Genomic DNA, 26,249 nt, shown 5'->3' with positions numbered 1-26,249 from the left:
GTCCCTGGTAGGGATGTCCAAAAGACCTTCACATAAGTTAATAAGTTTCATTGGACCGATATGTCCTGTGATGGACTGGTGACCTGTGTCCAGAGTATAAACCACCTAAGGCCAAATGGTCGCTGGAGATAGAATATTATTGTCTGAAAATGTTATATTACAAAAAAATCCTATTCATTTTAGTTCAGATTTCTGTTTGAACCCAGTGACTCTTGGACCCTAGATTGAATAAAGTCACTGTAACCTATGACCTCAAGCTGGTAGGAAACAGAATAATGTCCTGATGCATCCCAATGTTTCATCTCTTCTCCAGGAGACTTCTTTAGTGCGAGGACTTACAAGTAAACTCGCAGTAGCGTCGTATAGTGGATCAAGTTTAACGGTGACAAAACTGGTTGCTGACATGCAAAAGAGGACCATCAGGCTGCCAATCCATCATTAGTGCTCTGATGGCCGCTTATTGTTCCCTAGGCGGCAGAGTCATGCTGCCAATAACAGCATTGTAAGAGGGGGGGAAATTGGACCTGGAGACTACCACCCTGGTTTAACCATAGGCAGGTTCTCTTCACAAAAATTGCCTCCTTTACTTCCTCTTTCAAGCCAGCTTTGCTCCCTACCAAGGATGAGAACATCTCCATCCCTGAGAGAGTGATCACTGGCAAGCAGGTGAGTGTGAACTGCTGAAACTTGGCCTGATGATCTTGCTCTTCTGTGCTGGGCCATCCTTTTGGCCAGTGGCTGCTTTGTTTCCAATGATGTATAACTGGTCACAGTCCTCCTGGCACTTAACAGCACACACAACATTGGTCTGTTTGTGCCGGCAGACTGGATCTTCAGGGCGACCAGTCTTTGCCCTAATGTGTTTCAGGGTTTGAAAGCCACTGTTTAGAAAATACATGTCTATGTTTCTCTGAAACTCTTGCAACATATGGGATGACTACTGGTATGAGCATGGGATCCTCCTTGCCTGATGGTTGGCTGGAGTCCTGTTAAGGATTCTTGTCTGCTTTGAGGAAAGGACAGTTGAGATAACCATGTTATTCTAGGGCAGGGATCTTCAACTCCAGTGCTCGAGGTCCGGTCTCTGGAGAACTTGACTGCATACTGAGGAGCTAATTCAGCCATTTGATTTTGATGTGTTGGACAAGGGACACAACTAAAAGTTCCAGGACACCGGACCTCGAGGACTGGAATTGAAGACCCCTGCTCTAGGGCCTGTCTTGTGTGTGCTTTCTCCTTTTGCCAGGCTGCTAAGTTTGTAGGGATGTTGTCTGCACTATGTTACAGGGTACTAATGACTCCTAACTTGTGCTCCAGTGGGTGATGGGAGTCAAACCGTAAGCACAGGTGTGTGTGGCTGGGTTTGTTGTGTACGTCAGTTTCTAACTATCCTCCATCCAAGACAGAGACATCAAAGTCCAGGAAAGCCAAGCAGCCATTTTTATTACATCCCTTTGTATGAACTTCATGTCTTGTTGGCATATTAGTTGTTATTTTGGATTTTTTAATTATTTGTTTTTAGTAAATAAAGCCAAGGAAGCAGCTAACGGCTATTAGCATTTCACAGCGAAACAATGCAGAATGGACCAACATCCAGTGAAACAAAAGAGCAAAATAAATAGGATTTCCAGAGGGAAATCCTATTTATTTTATACAGTATGAACTTTGGTGTTCACTGAAGCCGACGCTAAACCTGCCGAGGCTCAGATGTGACCGCAGAGTTGACTGACGTGAGTAAATGTTCTGCCATGAGGCTACCGAGGAGGCATTGCAGAGGACCAGGCTTGGTCCAGCATCATTAACAAGTTATTTATTGGTTAATCAAACCAGCATTATAAAAGTGGTGCGATACTGTCACCACATCTGTTTATATTTGTTCATCGCACCCAAGAGAGGATTATTTTACGGCTCAAAAAGAACTATCAAAACACTATCAAGATGGAGGCTTGGTGACTATAACCTAATTTTATCATGATCAAATTATTTTTGGTCTTTTTTTATAAGCATATTATGTGGCTATATACCTTTAAGGAAATCAAATTTCCTTAAAAAAACTAACTAATTGAATACAGAAATCTATTTTGAATTGTTAGCTGGGAAAGTTGGCTCTATACGGCCCTCTGGGACCTATGAATTTGACATATTTGATACAAAACGCCCTGTGTGTAGGTCACCATTTTGCACTCAAGAAAAGCTGGGTATCAAACACCCGAAACTGCAGATACCAAAGAGCAAAAGGAAGAAACGACCAGAATGCGATGAAAAGTCTTTGCTTGCAAACATGCTTCCAAACCACCAGTGCTTATGCAGATAGTGCCAATTTATTGTTGTGGAGATGTCTGCAGCATTTATGCTCTGCGTGGCTTTTCCTCCAAAGTAGCACTTTCCTCCTAGACTCTAGAGGGCAGCATTGTGCTCCTATGCCAAGCATACTACACCCCACTACACATAAAAGTAGAAAACACAGTTGTTTGCAACATTTTAATGCCTCTTAATTTCTTCTAACAGTGACAGCGATTTCTGTCCAGGAATTGTTAACACTTTGCTGATCGCGGTGATTTATGGGCCGAATCATAAAGATGCCTATATTTACGAACCTCCACCAGAAGGAGCTCTTGCTCGTCCGCCATGTTTTTCTGCACTGGACTGTTCACACATTTAGGAATTTTTATAGGTGCGCGGGGCGTAAACTTTTAAACCAGGCTGCTCTGCCCCTTTCTCATACTGGCAGCATACGCATGGTTCATCATCGTTTAGCCTAGAGGCCAGTAGGTGAAAAGAATGGGCCTCCATGTCACATCATATTTATGTCGCAAGGAAAAAGAAAGTCAGAGATTATTACCTAGAAACTCAGATAAGCCTAAAAAAGCATGAATTTCAAATATAGTTCAGTAAAACCTATTTTAAAGGGATTGTACTCAGCATGTGTCATCTGCAATTTTGTTAAAGCAGATATTTCTTAACATGGGATTTCTTTTCGCACTGGATTCCTGTGCTACACATTAAAAGGTTGGATATCTCTAAATGTTTTAGTGTGAGAATATGGTATCAGTAATAGCTGCATTTATTTCGAGGCTTTTCCCACATATTTACCAGAGGTGGCATCTAGTTTTTTTCCGCATCTGTACAGCAGCATGTCCTCACTGAATCCTAAGTAAGAAAGCAGTCTGGTTATGTGCTGCATCAGCCTGTGTCCTCTGGGTGTGCGTATGTGCGGACACAAGTCCGTCTGCCTAAACTCACTTCCATAATGACGTCCCCCGCTTTGAGGACAGCAGACCTACACCGCAAGTGAGCGGTTTCAAGCTATGAGAAATGTTTACTTAGCAGCTGAGGAAACAGAAGTCTCCATGTGTTTTGGGTTAAAGGCACATTTCCGTGTTGAGAGGTATAATTGCAAAGCGTGGCGCACTTTAAGCAGCACAGTGGAGCGAAACCCCGAAAGCCACAAACAGTGAATGATAAGTAGCTCCCCAGCTCCAACATGTGTTTCTCATCAAACATCGCGGACCTGAAAACAATTTCCCAATTTCCCTCATGGCCTGAGACAACAGAGCGCCTCGTGCCGACTCGCAAGGAAAATTTAAGATCAACACTATGACTATAAAGCAGGTTTTATGATTTGTTTAATGGGTGTTTTGATGGGAAATATACTTTTCATACACTGCTGCTGTCCAACAAGGCACTCATAGTAAATGAAGTGGACTTTTTAATCCAATCTGTGATTTAGGGATGACAAATGAAAAGGAAAAAGAACCACTGTTGTTCTCTGCCGGAAGAAACTCATTGTTTAAATTGAACCTTTTGTCTGCCTGAGGTTCCACCTTCAACAATTCAGAGCAGCATGGGGTAAAATCAGATCATCACTTCTTTCGGCACCACGCAGAGATACCGAGTGGCTCAGAACCTGAAACGGCACAAAATGATTTCTCTCTTCGGAGAACCTCGTCCAGGGAAGAGATCCATACTTTTCTTCCTCATTTGTGCCGAAGCAGATGCGTCCACATATGTTTTCCGCTGATATCCAGATGCTACAGTTACACACCCACGTGCTTAACAAGCTGTAGAGATAAAACATTGTCAGAGATTGTCTCTTTCAAGGCCATTTTTAGAGGCCCAGGGATCATAAAGCGATTTATGAGAGGTGGTATAAAAATCTAGCAACATTTCATCTCTGCACCTACGTTTTAAAAACAATGACTAAGTTGGATTTGCTAAAACACTTGGCATCCAAAGTAGATTAGAGAGAAAGGCCTATAAAAATCAAGGCAGTATGGATAGAGATTATGGTTCCATGATGAGATCCACCTTATTTTTTTTCTTGCCTCTGTTCTGATGATATATAGTACAATAAGCCTGTCTGTTTTGTGTAGTTATGACTTGAGCAGAATAAAGGATTTTAGCACACAGCGACAATGAGACAGCTCGTCTCGCTCTCATCATCAATCTAAGGTTTTAACCAGCAGGGTTGTGTTTACTGAGCTCCACAAAAGTCTTAAAATTAAAGCCGGCCCAGCCTCCTTCAAAAAGCATATAGCTCATAAAACAGAGAATCTAAAAAGGGAGTGCTAAACTACAAAAAAGCTTAGTGAAGTTGTTATCTCACAATTCTTTAAGAAAAATATGATAAATTAGAGCCATACTAACTGTTTAACATAGGGGAAAATACAATTAATGGCCAATAGGACACAATTTGGACATTTTCAATTAGGGGTATACACACTTTTGTTACTAGGGGTTCAGACATTAATGGCTTTGTATCAAGTTATTTTGAGGGGAAAGCAAATTTACACTGTCATACAAGCTGTACACTGACTACTTTACATTGTATTGTGTAACTTAGTGTCAAAGTTTCAGTCTTTTCCCATGAAAATGTATAACAAAATATTGACAAAGATTTGAGGGGTATACTCACTGATTTGTGAGATAGTGTTTTTCTCAATCTTGGACAGGAAAATGGATTTAACTGCTACTGGCTAAAAGTCTGAAGACAACTGAAAAGGGTTTAACTTTAAAAACCAGGAAAGATGCACTTTAACCCAACAGAAGTTCTGACTGCAAACTCAATGATGTCTCAGTTATTTGCAGGGTTTGCTTAGGCCACTGATGGGATGCGTGAAAAAAAAAAAAAAAAAAGCCCAGCTACTGTACCTCTGCTGTAGCCAGTTCTTGCGAGAGCTCCTGGATCTTCTGCTGCTGCTGGACCAGCAGCTCCTGGATGTGGACCAGAGTCTGCTGCAGCTGGGTAACTATGAAAAACGAGTACAATGACAGTGAATTCATAGTAATACAAAAGTCTATTTTCTGCAGAGCACTGACGACAGATTTGACGAGGCTTAACCTGTGTCACTGATCAAGGCTGTACTCCAAGAGTTGTAATCAAAGCTAATACCCTGTAACTTTAGTCGCATCTTTTTGTTCTGCGGGTGAGAAAGGAGGGGCTTCACATAGGATGGAGGTATTAATCTCTAGTGTCTGAACTCAAATTAAATAACAGTCTCTAACCTTCCATTATCCACCCAGACACTGTCTTCTAATGCATCTTAAATCCTCAAACGATCAACAAAGTAAAAAAAAAAAAACCCAAGGCTTTCATTTTGGAGGAGGCTGCCAGACAAAATGTCCCCCCTAATCCTAATAAATATTGTTCTTTTTCCATTGACTTTGAAGATTGAATTAGTTCAAGTGTTGGTGTTGGACGAAGGTGTATGATTTCAAATAACACCGGGCACAGTTTCTTTATGTGTGTGTGTGTGTGTGTGTGTGTGTGTGTGCCCCCTGCTTCCAGTCATGCATGTATTACCAAACAATGCATTAAGTTTCCCTGAGCTGATTATATTACAGAAAACCAATAAACATTCATATAAATCATGGGCGTGTAAAGTGTTAAATCAAGCCTAATAGGATTAACATCAACAGATATTGTGGCGGTCCACTGCTGAGGTTGTCAGGCCATGGTTAAAAGCCCGAGCTGTAGTCGGCTGGGCTGGATGTAAAGTACCCTCCCCTCTCACGTTTAACCCCTGATAAAAAGGCAGAGCCACGCTTGGGAGCTGCATTTTTTTTTTTTTTTTTGAAAGACCAACACAGGGAAAAAAAAATATTTGATCTTTCAAAGACGCTAATATCTTGTAGTGACACCTGTGTTTAAACTGGTGGAGCTGTATTAATAAAGGCGGGGTGCTGAAACGTTTGATCTTTTTAGGCGTGCAGAAACGGAATACGGGTTCGAGCAGAAAAGTTGGTTCAGACCAAAGATTAATGTGCAAATAATTGAGAGTTTCTCCCACACTTTGAAAGCCAGAGTGCGACCAACCATTCTGGAGAAAGCAATAAAAATCAAATAGCGGTTATCCCTGCTTAGAAAGGTGTTACTATGACAGGGTGTGCACTCTAAACCAAGAGGAGAGACATAAGTGTTTGAATTCACCACACCACCGAACAGCTTATCCAGATGTGTGGGTTGCTCTGGCGGCCTGTAATGTGATGCCTGGTGACTTACCGTTGGCATCAGTCCACACTGAAAAAGAAAACCCAGCTCCATCATGTTGGGCAATGTGCCCTCTTCAAGTTCTGTGTTCAGTATATTGGTGCCACTGTGCATCCACATACGAGGGGGAAGCTGACCATTAAATTGGCTGACGCCACCGCCACAGTACACACAACCACCACAGATTTGACCAACAAGGACGGGTTATTTCCAAGTTCCTGAAAAATGCCCTCACCAGATCACAGGTCTGCTCGACACAAACTCTGATGATGAGACATATACAATCTTGCTAAGTTTGATGCTCAAAACTGTTTGTCTGAATGACTGTAGCCTAAGACATGAGTCATTACGTCCAAAGTCATGGGTGGTTGAAATGTTTGAAACCAAGAGATGTCCTTTTCAGTCTGACAAAAGTGTCTATGGAAAGAAATACTAAGAAACCCTTTTTTTATTTATTGTATAATATGACATAATGCTCGCATTTCCCCAAGTCTGCCTCTGATTAGTTGGTCAGCCTTCTTGTGACGTCTTTTCTCGGAAGCGTAGGTTCCTGGAAGGCTGCCGAGTCTGGAGACTCAGACAGAATTACATGAACTAACAAGAAGCCTTATCTCATTGTGGGGATGTAACAATTAGTCATCTAAATTGAAATTTATTGTCAAAAACGTCTGTGCTAAGTTTTATAGCAGAACCATAGAAAAGTGCCATTCACAAGAGCAATTGCTGGCACAGAATCATCTCTACTGTTCACTAGTACTGTTGTCTGCTAGCAGGGTGAACGCAGGCTGCGCTAAGGCTAGGCGACAAATTGATTTGATCAATTAATTTGAATTTACTATTTCTGAAGATTTATTTTTTTTTTTGCCAATACAATGCTCAAGCTTCAATTAAACTTTGCACTATATCAGTCCCAAAAAGGGAAATTGTTTTGGTAACAGCATGTAATGTTGAATGTATGTTTCATAAAAATAAAAAAAAATAAAAAAATACCCTAAAGAGGAAACTTTTTTAGCCTAAGATGACATATTTTAATTTATTAATTTCCGTTTTATTTTTAAGTCAGTTTAAAGTTAAACAAGTGAACTGTATTCTTAGATGTGTAATACTAATAGCAGCAAACATTTTGTGTTATATTTTCTTTCTTTTTTTTAACAATTCAAGGGCCAGCAATCTTATTTTATAAGCACGTTTCACAGCTTGTTTTTAGTTACAATTTGAATTCATGGCAACTTCCAGAAAAGATGAATGAAATAAAAGCACATTTTAAAAAATAACTTCTTGTTAACATAATTTGTTTTATGAAACAAAATGGATTAATACAATTTTGTATAATAAAATCATAGATTTTATTTTTAAGCCATATTGTCCAGCCCTAGGCTGTGCAAAGAAGATACTAGCATCGCTGCAGTGTGTTGGCATTGAAAAGAAAAGCACTGCTCAGTCATGCGCCGACTCTGGACACAAGTAAATGAGAGCACAGTGAAGCCGCCATCAGATGCCGCTCTTCAGTAGAGAACGGTGTTATGGCTGTTGAAACTCCAAAACACTCAGACGACTAAAACCAAGACTGGATTATTCTAAACTAAACAGAGATTACTTAAAACATGGTTTGTGCTTTGTGAAACCTTTTAGTCAGTTTGTGTTGATTCAGTTAGTTGTAATACAATTTAGTGATAAAATTGCTGCAGCCTACATGTATGACCAACCTTATGCTGTTGTTTACGTCAAATAAAGCAATGAAATCCCACGTTTTTACTAGTCACAAAGAGAATAAAGGTTTCACAATTCACAAACTGGGTTTCAAAGAATCTGTATTCAAAGTAATGATCCAGTTCAGGTGACTTGTCTTTGTTATTTTGGATTTCAAGTTATAATTGATAATTTCCCATTTTAAAACTCATTATTTGAATTTATAGTGAACATTTCTATGATAAAATGAAGGCCTGCACACTTTTGCATGCCTAAAAACATGAGGTAAAACATGTACGGATACAGAGATCTGCCCTGTTGTCCCCCTGCCAACAAGGTTATAGAAAGGCGTGACCAAGATTTCCAATTTGGTTGCTTCAACATTATTCTCGTTTGCTTTGTATGCAATGCTACGTTTATCTATTTTTGTACAAAGTTTACCAAGACTCTAATGTTTCCTCCAAATACCTGGGTGCTTTTTTGCAATGCTCTGTTAAACAATCCAAGAAAAAACGTATGTATTTATGCTGTATGCTAATTATAAAACAATAAAATGAGAATAAACTGGTTTATATTTTTCAGCCACGTCTGCCAAACAGTTCACACCCCAAATCGTTTCATGTCTTGTGACAAAGCTGGCTTCTCTGTGCTCGGAAACTCAACAAAAAACGCACAAGTTCGTCCTCCATGATATCACTGATTTGGAGCCAAGAATATTAATAAAGTCGAGGACTTTGGCCAGGCATGAATCAGGAGGAGACAGTAGCTGCAATGTGTGAGTGCACATGTGCATGTGAGAGAATGCGCGGGGCTTGCAGCTGCTGCGAGGAGGCTGTGCATTGTGTATTCAGTAAATTATTCAGTAAATACCTCGCTATAATGTACACTACATATGTCCGGGCCTGTCTCTGTCTTTAATGGCCAGCTGGTCACCAATATGGCTCCCACCAACAAAGAGCGCCCAAACAGCCTCGCAATTCCATTACAGCCTGGTTGCGCTGAAGTAGCTCCAAGATCCATTCATTAATTGTCCATGTGAAGTTGTAGGCAAATCATAATGGGAGTCAAGGCCCTTTACTCTTAGCTGGGGCTGGTGAGAAAGACTAATGTGGTCCCCATTGAAAAGGATACATCACCTCATTGCGCCTGGCACTAGAGAAATACATGAACTTTAACAAAAGGGGGTTCAAGCAATTGGCAGCAGCGAGGCAGTCAGTCGCTATTACTCAGCGCAGCGATGAGAGAGAAAGCAAGAGGGAGAGGAAGACAAAGGGGAAGCACGGGGGAGAAAACTCTCAGTGTAATTGCAACCCCTCTCCCCAACTGTTAACTACAACAGTCATTAACTACGATAGCAGCTTGGCTACTGCAGTCATAGCAAATTAGTTCTACACGCTGGCTGAAGAAAAGACCAATGTTTTTGTTTTTTTTCCCCTCTCTTTTATTGCAGTCTCACTTCCTCTCTGACAAAACATGAGAACACGCTTTTCCCTGTAATCCTGTCCTCGCTGATGAACTGGGCAGGGTGTTGCACGCTGGCAAATCTCCAAAAAGCGATATATAGCAGCAAGAATGGGTAGTGAAATAGCCAGGGGAAACGTGTTTGCATAGTTGGGAGAAAATGACCCTAAAACAGCACGTATTTGTTAATCAGATTCAAAGCGACACACCTTGCACGCCATCTCACACAATTCCTGCCCCTCCGCCTTCCCAGAGCAGCCAGGAAACAATAGAAAGGGTGTGACCGAATAAAATGATAACAGGCATATTTTCACTGTGGGTATTTTATTTTTGTATCTTTTTTTTACATGAGCTGGAAACGCAAATTCTAAATTTGTTTTAATGTGAAGCTAAAGGGGAGGTCCACCATGGGAAACAAAGACCTCTTGGAAATCTGTGAAGTTTCCCACACACAAGGGTACATAGCCCATTTACATAAGACTAGTAGGTTCAGAAATTTAAATGGGTATGATTTTTAATATCCATCTAAAAGTTTATTATTGACTTAAATCATGAGAGCATTTGCCTTTTCTCCATCTCTGCCTCCTTTCAAGAGACTGAGTGGAACTTTTGGACTGGTAGTCTTATTGTTCTGCGGGGTTTACACTTTTAGAGCTTTTCTGTGAACAGTGGTTCCGTTTGTAACTCATTTCAGGTTCAAGTTCATTTTCAAAAGAATGACTTTAGCTTTTTTTTTTGTCTATGTTAGTTATGGCTCAGCCATGCATTAAAAGACTACACAAACTTACTAACCAGTGCAACATAAAGCCTGTGAAAATACATTTTTTTTTTTACCTAAATCTTTGGAACAAACTCAACACAGTTTAACAGACATAATTTATCCTGGCACAAACGAGGTGATTATGAACGACTTGACATATGATAAATGCGTGTCCTATTGGCTACGCCCTTATTCGGGGATTGCCCCAGCAAGTTAGTACGACTGGCGCACGGACTTGGCAGCTTTTAATGCCAGATGCTCTTCCTGACGCAACCGGGATTGAAACCCAGGTGTCCCATACCAAACTGTAGACTTCGGGAGCTCAGTGACATCAAGTGTGGTACTGTGACAGGATGCCACTTGTGCAACAAGTCCAGTTGCGAAAAGTTCTCGCTTCTTAATATTCCAGTCAACAATCAGTGCTGTTATAGCAAAGTGGAAACGACGAAACAGTAGGCTGCATAAACTGATGGAGCAGGGGCTGCAGATGCTGAGGAGCATAGTGCGCAAAGGTTGCCACCTTTCTGCAGTCAATCGCTACAGACCTCCAAACTTCATGCAGCCTTCAGATTAGCTGAGGAACAGTGTGTAGAGAGCTTCATGGAATGGCTTTCCATGATCGAGAAGCTGCATCCAATCCCTTGGTGTGGGATTGTTTTTCAGGAGTTGAGCTGGGCCCCTCCATTCCAGTGAAAGGAACTCTGTATGCTACAGCAGACCAACAGATTCTGGACAACTCCATGCTCCCAACTTTGTTGGATCAGTCTGGAGAAGGCCCCTTCTTCCAACATGACTGTTCACCAGAGCACAACGCAAGGTCCAGAAAGACAGGGATGAGAGAGTTTGTGTGGCTGACCTTGACTGGCCGGCACAGAGTTCTGACATCAACCCAACAAAACATCTTTGGGATGAATTAGAGCAGAGACTGAGAACCAGGCCTTCTCTCCAACATCAGTGTCTGACCTCACAAATTAGTGCCTGGAAGACGGGTCAAAAACCTGCAGAAACACACTCCAGAACCTTCTGGACAGCCTCCCCAGAAGAGTTAAAGCTGTGATAGCTGCCAAGGATGGAACAACGCCACATTGAACCCCATGGATTAAGAATTGCATGTCACTGAAGTACATATATGAATCAAGGGAGGTGAGCGAATAATTTTTTGCAAAATTGTGTATTTCCTAAAGAAATTTCCTTCAGAGACTTTTCATCTTCTGGAAATTACCTTCTTTGGTTTGAGACTCCTTTGGTGCTGCACAATATTTTGCCATTTGTAGGTACAAGGGTTGGACAGACAATATATGGAAAAGTAGCTAAAGTCAGGAAAGTTTGAAGAACTAATGATCAAGACTACTTTAGATCATTGTTAGATTACAAGAAAGTCTGTCCTCTTGGAGGCAAATAAAAAAAAAAATGAGCAGAGGTTTAAAACGTTGGCCCTGTAATGTATCTGAGCTAATGTATCCTGAGGCTTCAGCTCTCAACACTGGTCATAAATCTTGGACAACAAACTGACACCAAGGAAAACCAGAAAGCTTTAATTTACCGAGATCCTGTCCATCACCTACATATACTCGAAGTTAAATGCATATGTGGGTTCATTAAGTACCATCCATTTCTGATGACTGATGAACACAATGAACACCTTACAGCCCGAGTACTCAGCTACTCTGCTGTGAAGGAAAATAAGTACACTTGCACTATAACAACCTGCATTTCTTTTTTCTCTTTCTTTATATAACAATAAACATATATACATACTGTCCCTCTATACTTTATTTGTTTCCTCTAAAGTTCATATATTTGTATGTAATGTCTATATGCTGTGAACATGTGAAATTAAAGTCAGACAATATTAACCCGTAAAGCTGATTCTGACAACCGGCAAAGCCACTGCAGTGTTGGCAACCATATTTAGCAGTCAGTAGGTGAGAGGCAAAGTACATCCTTGACTGGCTGCCAGTCTATGACACGTAACATTACAATGATTCTCAAATCTCATCATTTAAGACATTTTTCTTGGCAGACATTATGAGGGCCAGATACTTTCGTAAAATAACAAAATATGACATACATTATATATATATATATATATATATATATATATATATATATATATATATATATATATATATATATATATATATATATATATATATATATATATATATATATATATAAAAATAAAAAACACACACTTTTTCTTCTTCACAATGTTATTCCTGAATTCAGACAATATTCTGGGGGCCGGACAGAAAGCCCTGGTGGGCCAGATGTGGCCTGCAGACTGTCAGATGACATTCACTGTTGTAGCCTAACCAGTAGTACTAAACTAGTACCATAAAACTTTTAGCCACATGGAGCTCTAGACCTGTAACTTCCAGGTTTCACACCCCTAAGGGCCACTGGCAACACTGCACTGTCACAATATTAAACTGTGTTCCCCCGTGTTTTGGAGTCTGATAGCGACCCCTTTGGACCACCAGATTGATAAATCATGGAGTTACTTGTAAAGACTAGGCTACATTCACCCCTCTAGATTAAATCTTACATCGGAGAACCAAAAATATGTCTGATCAGGTAAGTGTCATATCTATTTTGTTGTTATTGTTTTGGCAGTCTGAGCTCCACACTATGGCTCATGTGACATAAAGTGGCGCTCGATGGATTAGGCCCTCTTTAGTTACATAGGAGAGTTTTTAAGAAGGGTAGGCCTCACGGTGCATCAATACACGCCTAGTGCTGTATATTGACCCGAAAAATCCTTTAAACTAATCATAGCTCAAATTAAGCTAATTCTTGGGTCATAACTTAAATGGTGCAGCTTTAAAAGTGACTGCTCTATAGGCAGGGGCTTATTGCCAGTATGAAGGTGAATCAAAGGTAAAAAACAACATTACAGCTAAAACCACTAAAATTGCCTTTCATACTGTCCCTACAGTCTAACATCCTTAATTGAGATACCAAAGAAAGTGTGGAAGTTTTCTACAACTGTATAGAGCACCAAGTACTATAGGTCTGCCACTTCCCTAATGGTCACTGTACACTGCTGTTGAGCTGACTGAAAGAGGGATTCATACAAAACAACAACAAAACAAGGTATTTTATGACTTTTGAACTAGCAGATCATAGCCTAGCAATTACAAAGTTAACAACAGCTTGTTAGACTTCTGTTTCTCTACAAAGTTCAGACCAACAAGAAATGGCTAATTATTAAGCAAAATAACCAACCGATAAGTACTACTATGTTTAACAGGTGTTTTTTTCCACATTTTTGCTTTTGTCTATGATTCATAATTAAGACTCCAATAAAATGCTACAGTTAAAAGACAATATTTTAGGATTATTTTGGAGCAGAAATAGTTTTGTTTTACATACATTGTGATGATTTAGGAATGTGATGAACATACTTGTGCAAAATCCTTTGTGTAAATGCAGTGAAAACGTGGTATTTTTATTTAACATTATACCGGTCCATGCCTATTGTCCTGTCATTTGTCTGTACTTTCAAAATCCATCTCACAACATTTGAAGTTTAACATTATAACGAAAAAACAAGGTTTGATAAAGTCTCCATTTGGTCAAATAGGCCAGCCAACAAAGAAAGGAAGTTCTGGCGATGTCGCGGCACTGAACTTAAACATGCTTTGACTATCTTCAAACGTTTTGCATGACTGAAACGCAATATCGCCATGGCAATTGATACACAAAACACCATCACCTGCCTGAGACAATTTTGCTCTTAACCCACCCAAACGAAAGTGGGACTGGTACGAATCAGGTGAAAACACACTTCAGTTTAACACTACTGCTAACAAGACCTAGGATTCTCAGAGTGCATCTCTCATTTACGCTTCCCTGGATTTTTAATTATACTGACAAAGAGCCGGAAAAGCAGCTCTCTCCCATCGTCTCTCTCTCTCTTTCTCCCCGTCAGACAGCCAGGTTGAGATTCCTCACCTGTCCAACATGGGAGCCGCACCTGTCACTGTGCACTTAGTCACACCGGGCCCAATGTTGAGCCCAGATACCACACGGTGCCGAGCAGCACACACAAATCCCCAGGAAAAAAAAAAAAAACATGCAAACACACACACACACAAAAAATTAAAATGAACTTTCTGCGCACCTACAGGGGAGAGGGTGGCAGACAATGATGGCAACGAGGGGTTCGGATGGGGGGGTGAAGCTGGTGCATGAAGGGGTGGGGGGGGGGGGTGTAGGGCGAATGAAGGGGGGGGGGAGGGAGAGGGAGAATGAGTGGGTGGGGGTTGAGAAAAGTTGTCATTTCCCAACTCCTCATTAATATTCTCAGGTTAAGAGCTTTTCAGCGAAACGTAATTAATTGAGCCCGAGCCTGACAGTAAACAAGCAATTTCAAATTAAAGCGAAATGACAGCGGCGTCATTTGTTAAAAACGTGCGGGGCCCCCCGATTTTGGCGACAGATAAATGAGGGAAAATGTTAAGGAGGGAGAAAGTGATGAAGATATTAATCTTCACCTGTCTGTGTCAGCGTGCCACTCATTGCTGCAATGTTGCTTTCCATCCTCTGCAGATGCTTCTTGTCCTCTCGGCTCCCCATAATGAGGGGAAGGATGTATTTCTGCAATTAAAAGCATGGCACAAGATTACACTTCTCTCTGGTGGAAAGCAGAAGGGAGATGAGGAAAAAGACAAGGCCACCTCCATATGCTAGGTCAAAGAAGGCTTTGCTGATTGGATACGAGACTGGCTGTCAAAACTGCAATGTAACTTTGTGCGTACTTCACCAGCAAAGAGCCAGAGCCGCTGTTAATAGTTGTTAATGAAGGTGGTAACATTCATTTATTGTTCCAGCCATTAGTAAGTTAGAGAATCAATCAGAAACCTTAGTAGATGATTCGTCATTTAAGTAATTTGTTGAGCAAATGAATAAATAAGAAAATGGTTACAAATGGTTACAAATGAGCATCTTTTATTGTACGCCTAAATAAAGCGAGAGTAAAGTCAGAAAATACACATTGATGAACACTTAAAATGGGGAACAAGTATCACAAAAATAAAACAGTATTAATTTTTAATAGGCACAACAGAGCATTTGTTAACCATCGTGAGGTACATACTCTACGGTGTTAACAAAAGTATTCATATCCCTTGATGTTTGGCACATTTGACATGGTACAACCACAAATGTGCTGTATTAGGAAATCAAATAATAGACCATAACAAAGTAGAGCAAAACATATTATGTAAAGTATATATTGAAAATATACTCATGAAAATCTGAAAAATGTTGAGTGCGTTTTCATTTAGTCCTGTAGATCAGTAAGATCATCATCTATCAAGTCTTCCCAGCTTCCCTGCCCCTGCTGAAGAAAAGTCTCTCTACAGCATTATGCTGCCATTGCCACGGCTACCATGGAAATGGTACCTTTAGGGAAATGCACACTATTAGTTTTTTTATTTACCACATGTGGTGTTTTGCCTTTAGGCCTACAGGGATTGTGGCAAACTGCAAAAAGTACTTCTCAGGGCTTTCTCTCAACGATAACCGTCTTCTATCCCATTGTCGTTAAAGGCTAGACCTGTTGAGAGCATGAGCAATACCCGTCTTGGCAACTGCTCTACCAACCTGAGCTGTGAATCTCTGCAGCTTCTCCAGAGTTACAAAGCTCTTCTAGCCCGGTTGCACTGGATTTTATTTATGAGGGTTAAGGAAGCTAATGCAAATGTGATTACATTTTCAGATTTTAGGTTGTGAAGACTTGTGTAAACCCATGTATTATTTACTTTCAGCTTGACAATTATGCACTACTTTGTGTTGCTCTGTTAGTTAAAATCCCCCCAAAAAATACACTGAAGTTTGTGATTGTGACGCCACAAAATGTGAAAACGTTCGAAAAGTATGAACACTTTTGCAAAGCACTGCACGCACTCAGTGGAGGAGGAATGAGTTTCAGACTCTCTGCTGGGTTTTCTCTCCAGCTCCAGAGGCAAGATGCCACACCGGTGTAAGTAATAAACACTTTTTAGAGAAAAGGGATTAAATAGGTGTCAGCCTGTGGTAATTAATGAGTGGGTTGCTGTGAGTGTGGTGTTTACAAGCGGCCCATAAGCTAAATAAAGCTTGGGCAGAATCTTGGGCATATGGTGCGACTGGCGCTCCACTAGTGACATGACAGCAACCTGTGCCATCCCACCAGGGATTCCCACCTACCAGACAAGGGAAACATTTCTCCATGTAGGAACCTGTGGGCTGGTACTGTGTGTTTTTGGGCTTTTTTTTGTCTGATGAGAGAGAAAACCAGGAATGTGCTCATGTAGCCTTGTGAAATGCTCTGCAGCGAGAATAAATTCTATCAAAAAGTGTCTAAATAAAACTTTTCTGTGCGTGCATCTGCCGTCCTCTCCTTCTCTCTCCAATATGCACAAAGAGGAGGGGTCTGGCATCTGGGTCAAAAACTACTGCGAGAGCTCTTGCCTCATTTTAAAACTAGAGTAATGGTTTCCATATGTCATTTAGAGCACAACCAACAAGCACTGTGGGATTAGTGTCACTGTGGACAAGGAACCTCATGAGCTCATGTTCAAATAAAAACCAGGGGGGTTTATTCCAGTCTCTAATATGTCCGAAACATAAATTCTATGCTATGCTGGCAAATTTACTTTTCAAAGGAAAATTATTATATATATATATATATATATATATATATATATATATATATATATATATATATATATATATATATATATATATATATATATATATATGTGTGTGTGTGTGTGCGTGTGTTCGAATGAGATCATGCTTTGACGTAAAGGATGGTTACTTCAAAACCAAGATCAAAACGATGATACATGCTGCAGTGGCGCCTGCAGTTCGAGCGCTACTGTTTGTCACAGACTGATGTGAAAATCTTTCAATGCAACATAAAGGAGAGGAGACAAATACAGTGTGGAGTCTGTATATGTATATGGAGCATTTGCTGTGATAGGAAATTCAGGGAGGAAACGATCATCATGCTGTGGTGGGACTTGCCTTGTAAAGCTGATGAAAGCCAAATGCGATGCCAACCATAATGATGGTGAGCGCGCCATAGTCTCTCCATCTGTAGCCTGCTGGGAAAGGGCAGGGGGAAAAAAAGGTTTAAATGTTGATCTTTACAAAAAAAAAAAAAAAAAAAAAAAAGCTATAGTATGCCAAAGACATTGTCTAATACGAAGCAACGCTAACAACTTCTTATTTCATGAGCAACAATCAGGAAACAACATTTTTACATGTTAAGAAATTCAGTTTTTCATTTTGTCACATTACAGCAACAAACTTGTCTACATATAGGATGCACACTTTTCTAAATTTATTCCAAATATCTGAAAATGTAAAAAACAAAGGCCATCTCAGAGGTTTGCTAGAGAACATTATTGAACAAAAAGCATCATGAAGCTTAAGGAACACATCAGACAGATCAGGGAGAAAGACGAGAAAAAGGCGCTATGTTGGGTTTTAAGCTTTTCATGAACGGTGTTGGTCAGTGCAATCAACTGATTTTATAGAGAAAAAAGTGTGGAAATATTAAGTCTTGTTGTGTCTGCATGTTATATGTAATCTGTGTGCACCCTGTGCTGGTGTGTGTCTCATTAGAAATTTAACTATAGTAACACATGGAGACTTCTTGATTCTTGAAGGGGCTCTGGTCAGATGAGACCAAAATGTAAGTTTTTGGCCTACATGCAAAATGATGTGTGAGACAAAAAACTAGCTAAAACACAGGACTGGGACTGAGCTTTGCCTTCCAACCCTAAATACACAACCAAAACCATTGTGGCATGGATGGGATCAAAGCACATCCACGTGCTGGAATTGTCCAATCAAAGTAAAGACTGAAATCCAGTGAAAGTCTGTAGGAAGACATAAAGGTTGATATTCACAAATGCTCTCTGTCCAATCTGATTGAACTTGAGCTATTTTGTAAAGGTGGGCAAAACTTTCAATAACTAGGTGTGTGAAGCTGATAAAGAGACATACTGCAAAAGACTCGTAACTGAAGTTGCAGCAAAAAGTGGTTCTACAAATTCTGACTTGGAAGACACCCATTAGATTGTATTTGTATATTAACTATTGAGTGACTATTGAGTCAATGTGACAAGTGAATTTCTCCAATGTTAGATCAATAAAGACTATGTTATCTTATCTTGTATAAATCATATATCCTTTTCTTTCTGATTTACATTTATTTGGTGACTCTTGTTGGTCAATCACATAAAATCCTAATCGAACATTTTAAAGTTTTTGATTAAAATGTGATCAAATGTGGAAAAAGTGGTGAATGAATACTTCTGCTAAGGCCTGTAGAATGACTGGAAGATAACTTGTCACCACATACTAGAAATCAAGACTTGCAGATCAGATGGAATATTTGGCAAAGACAAACTGTAGTGATTAATATGAACTATTAAAACTGTTGTTTTTTTCACTATAAACAGTAATTGCACAGAAAGCACCTAGATGCACAGAAACATTAAAGCGAGTGTGTTTCTATGCATTTTGAAGCCGACTGTCTTGCTGAGTGACAGATGATGTGAAAGTGTGTCATTGTGCAAGCTGTCATCTGGGTAGGCCAACTGCCTGTCAAGGTGGAAATTCCCCACTTAAGAGAGGCATTCAACTGAAAATGTCACTAAACAACATGTCTGGAGGAAGCATGTGAGCTTCTTTTTTTTTTCTTTTATTTACTCTAGCGAGGCTAAAATGAATACAAATTATTTAAGGCTAACCCTCCTCAAAGCACACCATTGATATTCTATTACGAGCCTGATTTCACCTAATGGCTTATGTGGTGCATGTTTACTGGCTTGAAGTGGGTAAACTACATTGATCTTTTGCCTTAGCACTTGTGATTTTACATGCAAATAAAACGGGAGACCCACTCAGACTGAAATGTATGGTATATTTCCAGGGTGAATGTCGTTTTATTTTCCTACCTCAAGGGCATGTTTCACTACCGATGCAGCAGGAGCGCTCGGTCAACCTATAACCTTTCCCATCGAAAAATTTTGAATCATTCTCCAACATCCATATGATAACCATATAAATTTGGGTCGTCATCAACATTAAATCTGGGATGGACTGTCAGCTATCCCAGAATGCCAGGTATATGAAAGGCCTTAAAGTCCTTGGGGTGGGTGGTTGACCCTGATGATGCCTGAATGCATCACCAGGCCTCACCCATTGCTCTTACACCCTCTACTGTAGGGCTTTTCATTCTTCCTTTGTCTTTCCCCTTTTTCTTTCCCCCTTCCACACTGCCATCTTCCTCTTTTTATTTGGTCACTTAAGCTGTGGAACTGTGGACTCCATCCCCCGTTTTTCCAATCTCCTCTCAAATTTATTGGGTTCAGTGGAGGCCTTCCTGTCCTTCTACCGTGTGGAAATAGAGATCAGAGTATCCATTACTGCGACAGAGATGGATGCGGGTCCCTGTGCACCGTCCCCATAAGAAGGACATCAGAGGCAGGTAGCCCCCTCTTTTCAGCATGACCCCCCCATACAAGACGACCAGCTCTCACCTCATTATGCAGCTCCCTCATAGCCGTTTTGATATAAAACCCCCTACTATGGACGGAGAGCTGCGAGTCTCCCTAACTACATGGCCATCCCATCAACATCACTTTCATTACAAAACATGAGATGCCGGGGAGTCAAGGACAGTGTGGTAATAAATGAGGGTGGAATACATCTGGAATCATTGTCATATGGGTTAAGCATTAGGCGGACTTCATTCTGCATTGGCAAATCAGTGGACAGAGGATTCACAACCTCCTGAGGTAATAAAGATACAGGTTGTGGTGTGGGGTCTTGCTAGAGGGGAACCCCACCAGAAATGGGACGGCGTCAGACGTCATTAGCTTCATATGTGGGTTGTTATGTTCCCTTTGTCTGAACCTAAAATTAAGGCAAACCCGTGAACTTTTTTTTTTTTTTTAATACACAATGAATGGAAGATCTTGACCAGCAAATGTACAGAAGACAAAGCTAACAAGTTTTGAGACTGGAAAGACCAAAAGTTGTTTTTTATTGAGAGGAGAAAGTACACTCAAATATCTATGTCCTAAATAGGACTATGCAACAGTTTAAGCCCTTATTATTTGTTACAACTGAATTTTAATAAGCCAGGATGACACAGCTGTTTTGTGTAATTTAAACAGATTAGTTTCCATGGATAGTCCACCTGATCTGGCTGGGAGTGAAAAGTAACCCAAACTCTGATGCACATAAGTGAATTGTAGTCTGCCAGAAACCATGGGTTCACTTAGGAGTGAACCCAGGTGCAGTTCACTTACAGTGGTAAATGCAAACATAACATACGTATTTCTATAATCGTATCAAATCTTGATTCAGCACCAATTGTCGATACATTTGAGATATTTATTTATTGTCCACATGAACAGTCATAGGATATATTAATATTTAGGACTGATTAGATATCAATATGAAGTACAAAAGTGAAAATACGTATGGTATTAAAACTGAAGTGTGGGTAAACCTAAATTATTCTCCTCTACTCTTTGAAATCGGGATAATTCACATAATTATTTTTTTACAATAACACATTTGAAAATAACGCATTAGCAGAGTGATACTTTTAGTGTAGATGGAGAGCAAAAGTAATAAAAAAAATACTACAGTACTTAGCACTGTACTGGCTTTCTTTAAAAATACCAACAAAAAAAAAAGTCACACAGTTTTCCTCTATTCCCTTGCAAGTCACAATTTGAATATAGAATGTATAGAAAATATATGGTCAGATGACCATATATTTTCAGGACACTATGGAATGCCTGGTCTGGAAAAACTTGTTGCATTTCATCAAACTTCCCTGGATTGACCAGTTCCAGAAACTGCAGTTTGAAAAACGCCTTGAAATCTGTTCTGTCAGATTGTCAGCGACAGCCATGTACAGATTTCTGTAGTGATCCTGAGGGTCATGCATTTGTGAATGGTGGCGCTTTCCCATGGGCTCATCTCGAGGGTCTGTGAGATTTGCTGCTTTTGAATAACTTGAAAAGCCCATTCTGACCTTTTCTCCTTGACAGAGGCCAGGAGAGATTCAATTTTAGTTTTGCAAATCCCCACATCCACTGCTGGACAATGTCAAAAACAACCTCAGTTTCACTGAAGATTTGGTTGTATGTGTACAAAAGGAAAACAAACTCAAATTTCTCCATCTTCATTATGCACCCTTTGGCACAATCTACTGTCTCATCATCCATGTTTTTTTTTTCCAGATGCAAACTTTTCAAAAACCTGTAGCAGGGTATCATAATTATTTGCCACGGTGCTCACAATGCGAGACGTAAAATTACATCTAGTAGGAGCATTTTTGGGAAGTTTTGAACACCCTACAAACTCAAGCAATGAAATTCTCTTTGTAGACTTTGAAGAAAAAAAAGCGACAAACCCAGTGACTGAGGCAAGCAATTAGCACCCTTAGACAACACTAGGTTCAGCCTATGTACATAACAATGCACAAATGTAGCACTGGGGGCTATTTCTTTAACATTGGCCTGCAGGCACTTGAGTGAAGAAGCCATGACCGCAACCCCATGATAGGTTTGGGACACTAGGTTTTTCTCTGAAATCAGCATATTGTGGCTTAAAACTTCAAACGCAGACTGAGCGTTTCATCCTTCTGACCCATCAAAAAATCCAATGAAATGTTCCTGTACTTTGCCTGCACTATCCGCATAACGAACAATGACAGACATCTGTGCATGGCATGATAAATCTGTAGTTTCATCCACCTGCCATCCAAAAAAATGGGTCACTTTGAATTTCACTTTTGATCTCATTAGAAACAATAGCAGCAATAGCAGAAATCAGATAATTTTGGGTGGAATGAGACCTATCAGAAAACACAGCTGATGACTGGAATTGTGAGGCCAAGACAGAGTCATATTTTGCTAAGGTTTCTGTGAATTCTCTATAATTCCTTTACTGGCTGATTCACTGCCCTCATCAGTGAGCTGGTGAGTAAAGAAGTAACATCAAATTCATTGTGTTTTGCTACCTGAATGCACACACCTTAATTGATAGACATTTTGAGTGTCCACTCCACCTGGTAATAATAGCTATGCCAATATAGACTCTTGTTTTCCCCCCCGGTTATTACTTTTTCTTTTTTTGGTTTCTCTTCCCTCTCACATAAGAGTATGGATGGTCCTCCATTTCAACAGAAAACTGTCCCTTTAAAGTTATAGCTGCTTGAAGTATAAATAAAATAAGAATTTCAACTCTCACTTGGCAATTGTGCAAGCATAGCAGCAACTAATAACATCTTACTCTCCTTTTCCCCTGCACTGCTAACCTGGCCAGCCAGATTGATAATGTGTAGCACTCTACATGCATATTTGCATATCATGAGTCTGGGTCTCCTCCTATTGAATCTATTTGGGCAAAGGAGGGACATTCAGCAGAACTCTCCGAGCTGATTAGGCGAAGTGACACCTAGTACTTGCTTACCAAAGGTTGGTTTTGGCCAATCACTGAATCAAATTAAACTGTAAGCAGCAGGTGCCATGAGAAACCACAAGTCACACAGCCATCCAAACCCTGACCAATCAAATAACAGTGGTTGGACACCCTGCGCGAAAATAGTTCTGCCCAGATATGTCGAGAACAAGCAGTAAGAACTCCCAGAGCATGGCTACGAGAACACAATGACGTCACTTGATGGGAGCGAGAACAAATTTCTCGCTTCTCGCAGAGTATGTTGCATCCTTTTAGGTTGTATGGTGAGATCGCTCTCATGCTTAAGTACAACACTCCTAATATGGAGGACATCAAATACTACCTAGCCCTGATGACCACGGTAGATCCTTTCTAGCATTACTCATCGACCTCTCAGCTTCTTTCTTCTCTGGTTCTGCATGCTTTGTCTTTTTGTTGTGTCTACGTTGCCTTCCATTTACAAAAAAACGTTGTCAACCAATGATGCTTCACAGATATATATCTCTTTGGAAATCCCCTTGCCTGTTCTAAAATAAAAATTGAATGTCGGTCAAATTTGTGTCTGGACAGGAATGTCCACAACAAGCTAAAATTATGGAAAAGACCACCTTCAGAAAATGTCTTCTTCGCAATCATTTTTGATGCAAGAAGTTGTGATTTCATTTCAGGGAGCTTGTGAGGAAGACAAAATCTGAGGAGATGATGACCAGAAGCAATTTAAAACATTACAGGTTGAACTGCTTGGAAGCTAAATATATATTTAAAAAATGACAGATGACTCAAGATTTTTTTCAAAATCCTTGTTATGCTCAGGTGGCAAAGGGAAGAAAATGACCTATAAGGGGTACTCACTGGGTGGTGGAGGAGATAGTTGAGTTGCATAAGGTGGATGTGGGAGCCCCACAGGGCTCAAAGGCAGGACTTCCTCTGTGCTGCCAGAGCGCTGGATGGCCAACTCTACCTCTTCATCAGTGAGTCCTGAAATGAACACACAACCTGTTACAACACTGAAACCATGCTCAATGTCCGCACATTAAGGTGAAAAACCAAATGGCTCCTTTGCTATAATAACCTAACTTTATATACTTCCCAATCTTCCAACAAATCTTTTAAGTACAATTCAGAGAGTGTTTCAAATCTCATTCAACTTGACCAGCCCGCTTCTTAAAAATGTATTTTCATTTTTTAATTCAGAAATACCACTGAGACTTTCAGGGACATCCATCAAAAGAAGTGCAGAAAGGTTCATACAATGAAATCTGAACTTCTGCTAGCCTATTAACTGCCACCAAAGGCAAAGAAAATAAAAGTCTGTCCACTTCTTCAGTTATATTTCCCAGGTGGAGATTTCATACACCCCAGACAGTGAAAATGCATTATTTTAATTTCTTCATTGTAATGTAAATGTATTACATAATTTTGCAAATGCCAATATAATTTAATCTTCAGATATTTTTAATGATTTTAGTGATGATTAAATTGCAAAGGGCTCCCAGATGGAGAATCAGAGGGGAGGAGGAGAAAAAAATCTAATATGAACATTTCCTTTTGTGGCAAGAAAGGATTTTATTTCAGCTACCATATGCTGAGGGTCTCATCATTTAATGAGTATCTTGGTCTAAACAAAGGGAAATAATTACACAAGTTATGATAAAACTATATTAAAAACAACTTTAACCCATTTATAACAAAACAATTAGAAGGAAAGCCAGAGACAAAGAGCAAAAATAGATCGGTTTCTTAGATACTGATTCATATTTGCCTTATAAGAACAATATAAAATCAGCAGTTTATATCTTGAATCCTTTTTGATGTTGTTTAAAAAGTGTCTCAACATTTAAAAAAAAGCTTTTGTCTAATGCTCAATTTAAGAGAGAGACATTTCTTAAACTAGTCCTGATTTAGAGAATTCACAGATCTTTCTTCGTCTTTAGAAGCAGTAACCAAATGCCAAAGGGTCAGATGAGATGTTTTAGAATTGATCGAGTTTTCATTAAAAGTTACTGCACCGAGCAACAATGTAATTAGAGTTTCTGACTAAACTCGACCAGTGTACAGTCTTGTTGTTTTATGTCAGACAAACCAGTATTGTCAGCCAGTAAGTTGAGTTGCTAAAGAAATCACAAAGACATCCAAAGCAAGCAACTAAGTTTGTGAAGCAAATTTCCTGCACACAATTAACTGGAATCACATTGAAATATGCAGAGCTAAGAATTATCAAAGAGTCATATCAAAACATAGAGCAACTGGTCAAGTTTTAGCCTAGCACTTTACCTAACTGCTTTGCCTTTAAAACATCTTCAGACATTAGTTTGATGAACAGTATAGCTTCATGAAGTTAAATTTATCTTTAGAAACAAAACGTGTTGTCAAGACAAACGGACACTGTAGCTTCCGGGACATTCACCTGGACCATGGTGAATGTTGATGTTTTTTAGAGCAGGCTTAAGAAGCATCTTGTTAACCACATCTCCTGACTTGGCTCTTCTGTGCTATGTCCTCACATTCTACATGCACATTTCTATTCTTTTATGTTTGGGAGGGGTGGGGAATGATAGCGGGTTTATTGTTTTTAAACACTTAGAGCTGCTTTTAGTGTGAAGGGTACTTTATAAGTACATTTTGATGGGTTGATTGATGTTCTCAAACAAACACATGGCATTGATAGTAACCCCCAGATTCCACATCCTCCGCTCCTGTACGTGTCCGCTCCGTTCAAATGACCTCTGTGAGTCCGTGAAAAGCAACGCCTACTACATCCGCGGTTACTCTTCATTGGCGCTCGAGGAGAGCATGCGGGAGAGGTACGAGTTCACGTGATAAAAAAAAGGGGATTTAAGGTTTTCATTCATCCTTTTACCAGTGTCCAAAAAGTTCTCTGTTGCTGATTATACATCGACTAGGCAAATTTTTCAAGTATGGGTGTGCACATTGGCCACCAAAAACTTTATGAAAAAAACTAAAACTATATGTTTTTTTTATTTATATACAAAGCATATATATATATATATATATATATATATATATATATATATATATATATATATTTTTTTTTTTTTAAAGGACAAATCTGCTTTCTTTGTTGATTGAAAAACCAGTAGTTTGCATCCAATATTTATATAAAACCGTCAACTTTATTGGGAATATTTAAAAAGATGCTTTAATTTGTAGTTACTGATCTCTCTTTACCCTATTTTACTTTGAAAAACCGGATGTTGTTAGCATTCTTTTTACTGTTTGATACGATTGCAATTGTGGAGCTTGACCTGGCTGGAGTCTGACAGACCGGAACGGAGCAGAAAATTGGACGTGTTCCGTATGTTGATGGTGAACGACGGAGAGTGCGTCCGTAAGGAGGAATCG

At 39.8% G+C, this 26,249-nt stretch overlaps 1 protein-coding gene across 2 annotated transcripts in view; it reads right to left on the bottom strand.

Moving 5' to 3' along the window:
• The window catches only part of pex14 (peroxisomal biogenesis factor 14), a 76,960-nt gene that overhangs the window by 13,351 nt on the left and 37,360 nt on the right, over nucleotides 1-26,249 (bottom strand). Inside the window, exons 4-7 of one of the 2 annotated variants that reach the window (XM_012873476.3) lie at nucleotides 23,739-23,864; nucleotides 17,418-17,497; nucleotides 14,900-15,002; nucleotides 5,152-5,249 (exon numbers count right to left, since the gene is read on the bottom strand). In XM_012873476.3, the coding sequence (XP_012728930.1) occupies nucleotides 5,152-5,249; nucleotides 14,900-15,002; nucleotides 17,418-17,497; nucleotides 23,739-23,864 (407 nt within the window). The remainder of the gene's footprint in view (nucleotides 1-5,151; nucleotides 5,250-14,899; nucleotides 15,003-17,417; nucleotides 17,498-23,738; nucleotides 23,865-26,249) is intronic. The other variant, XM_021321986.2, reaches the window with a different exon arrangement.

Source organism: Fundulus heteroclitus, chromosome 1, assembly GCF_011125445.2.
Source record: "Fundulus heteroclitus isolate FHET01 chromosome 1, MU-UCD_Fhet_4.1, whole genome shotgun sequence".
NCBI classification, from domain to species: Eukaryota; Metazoa; Chordata; class Actinopteri; order Cyprinodontiformes; family Fundulidae; genus Fundulus; species Fundulus heteroclitus.
This window is presented reverse-complemented; position numbering and strand designations above follow the sequence as displayed.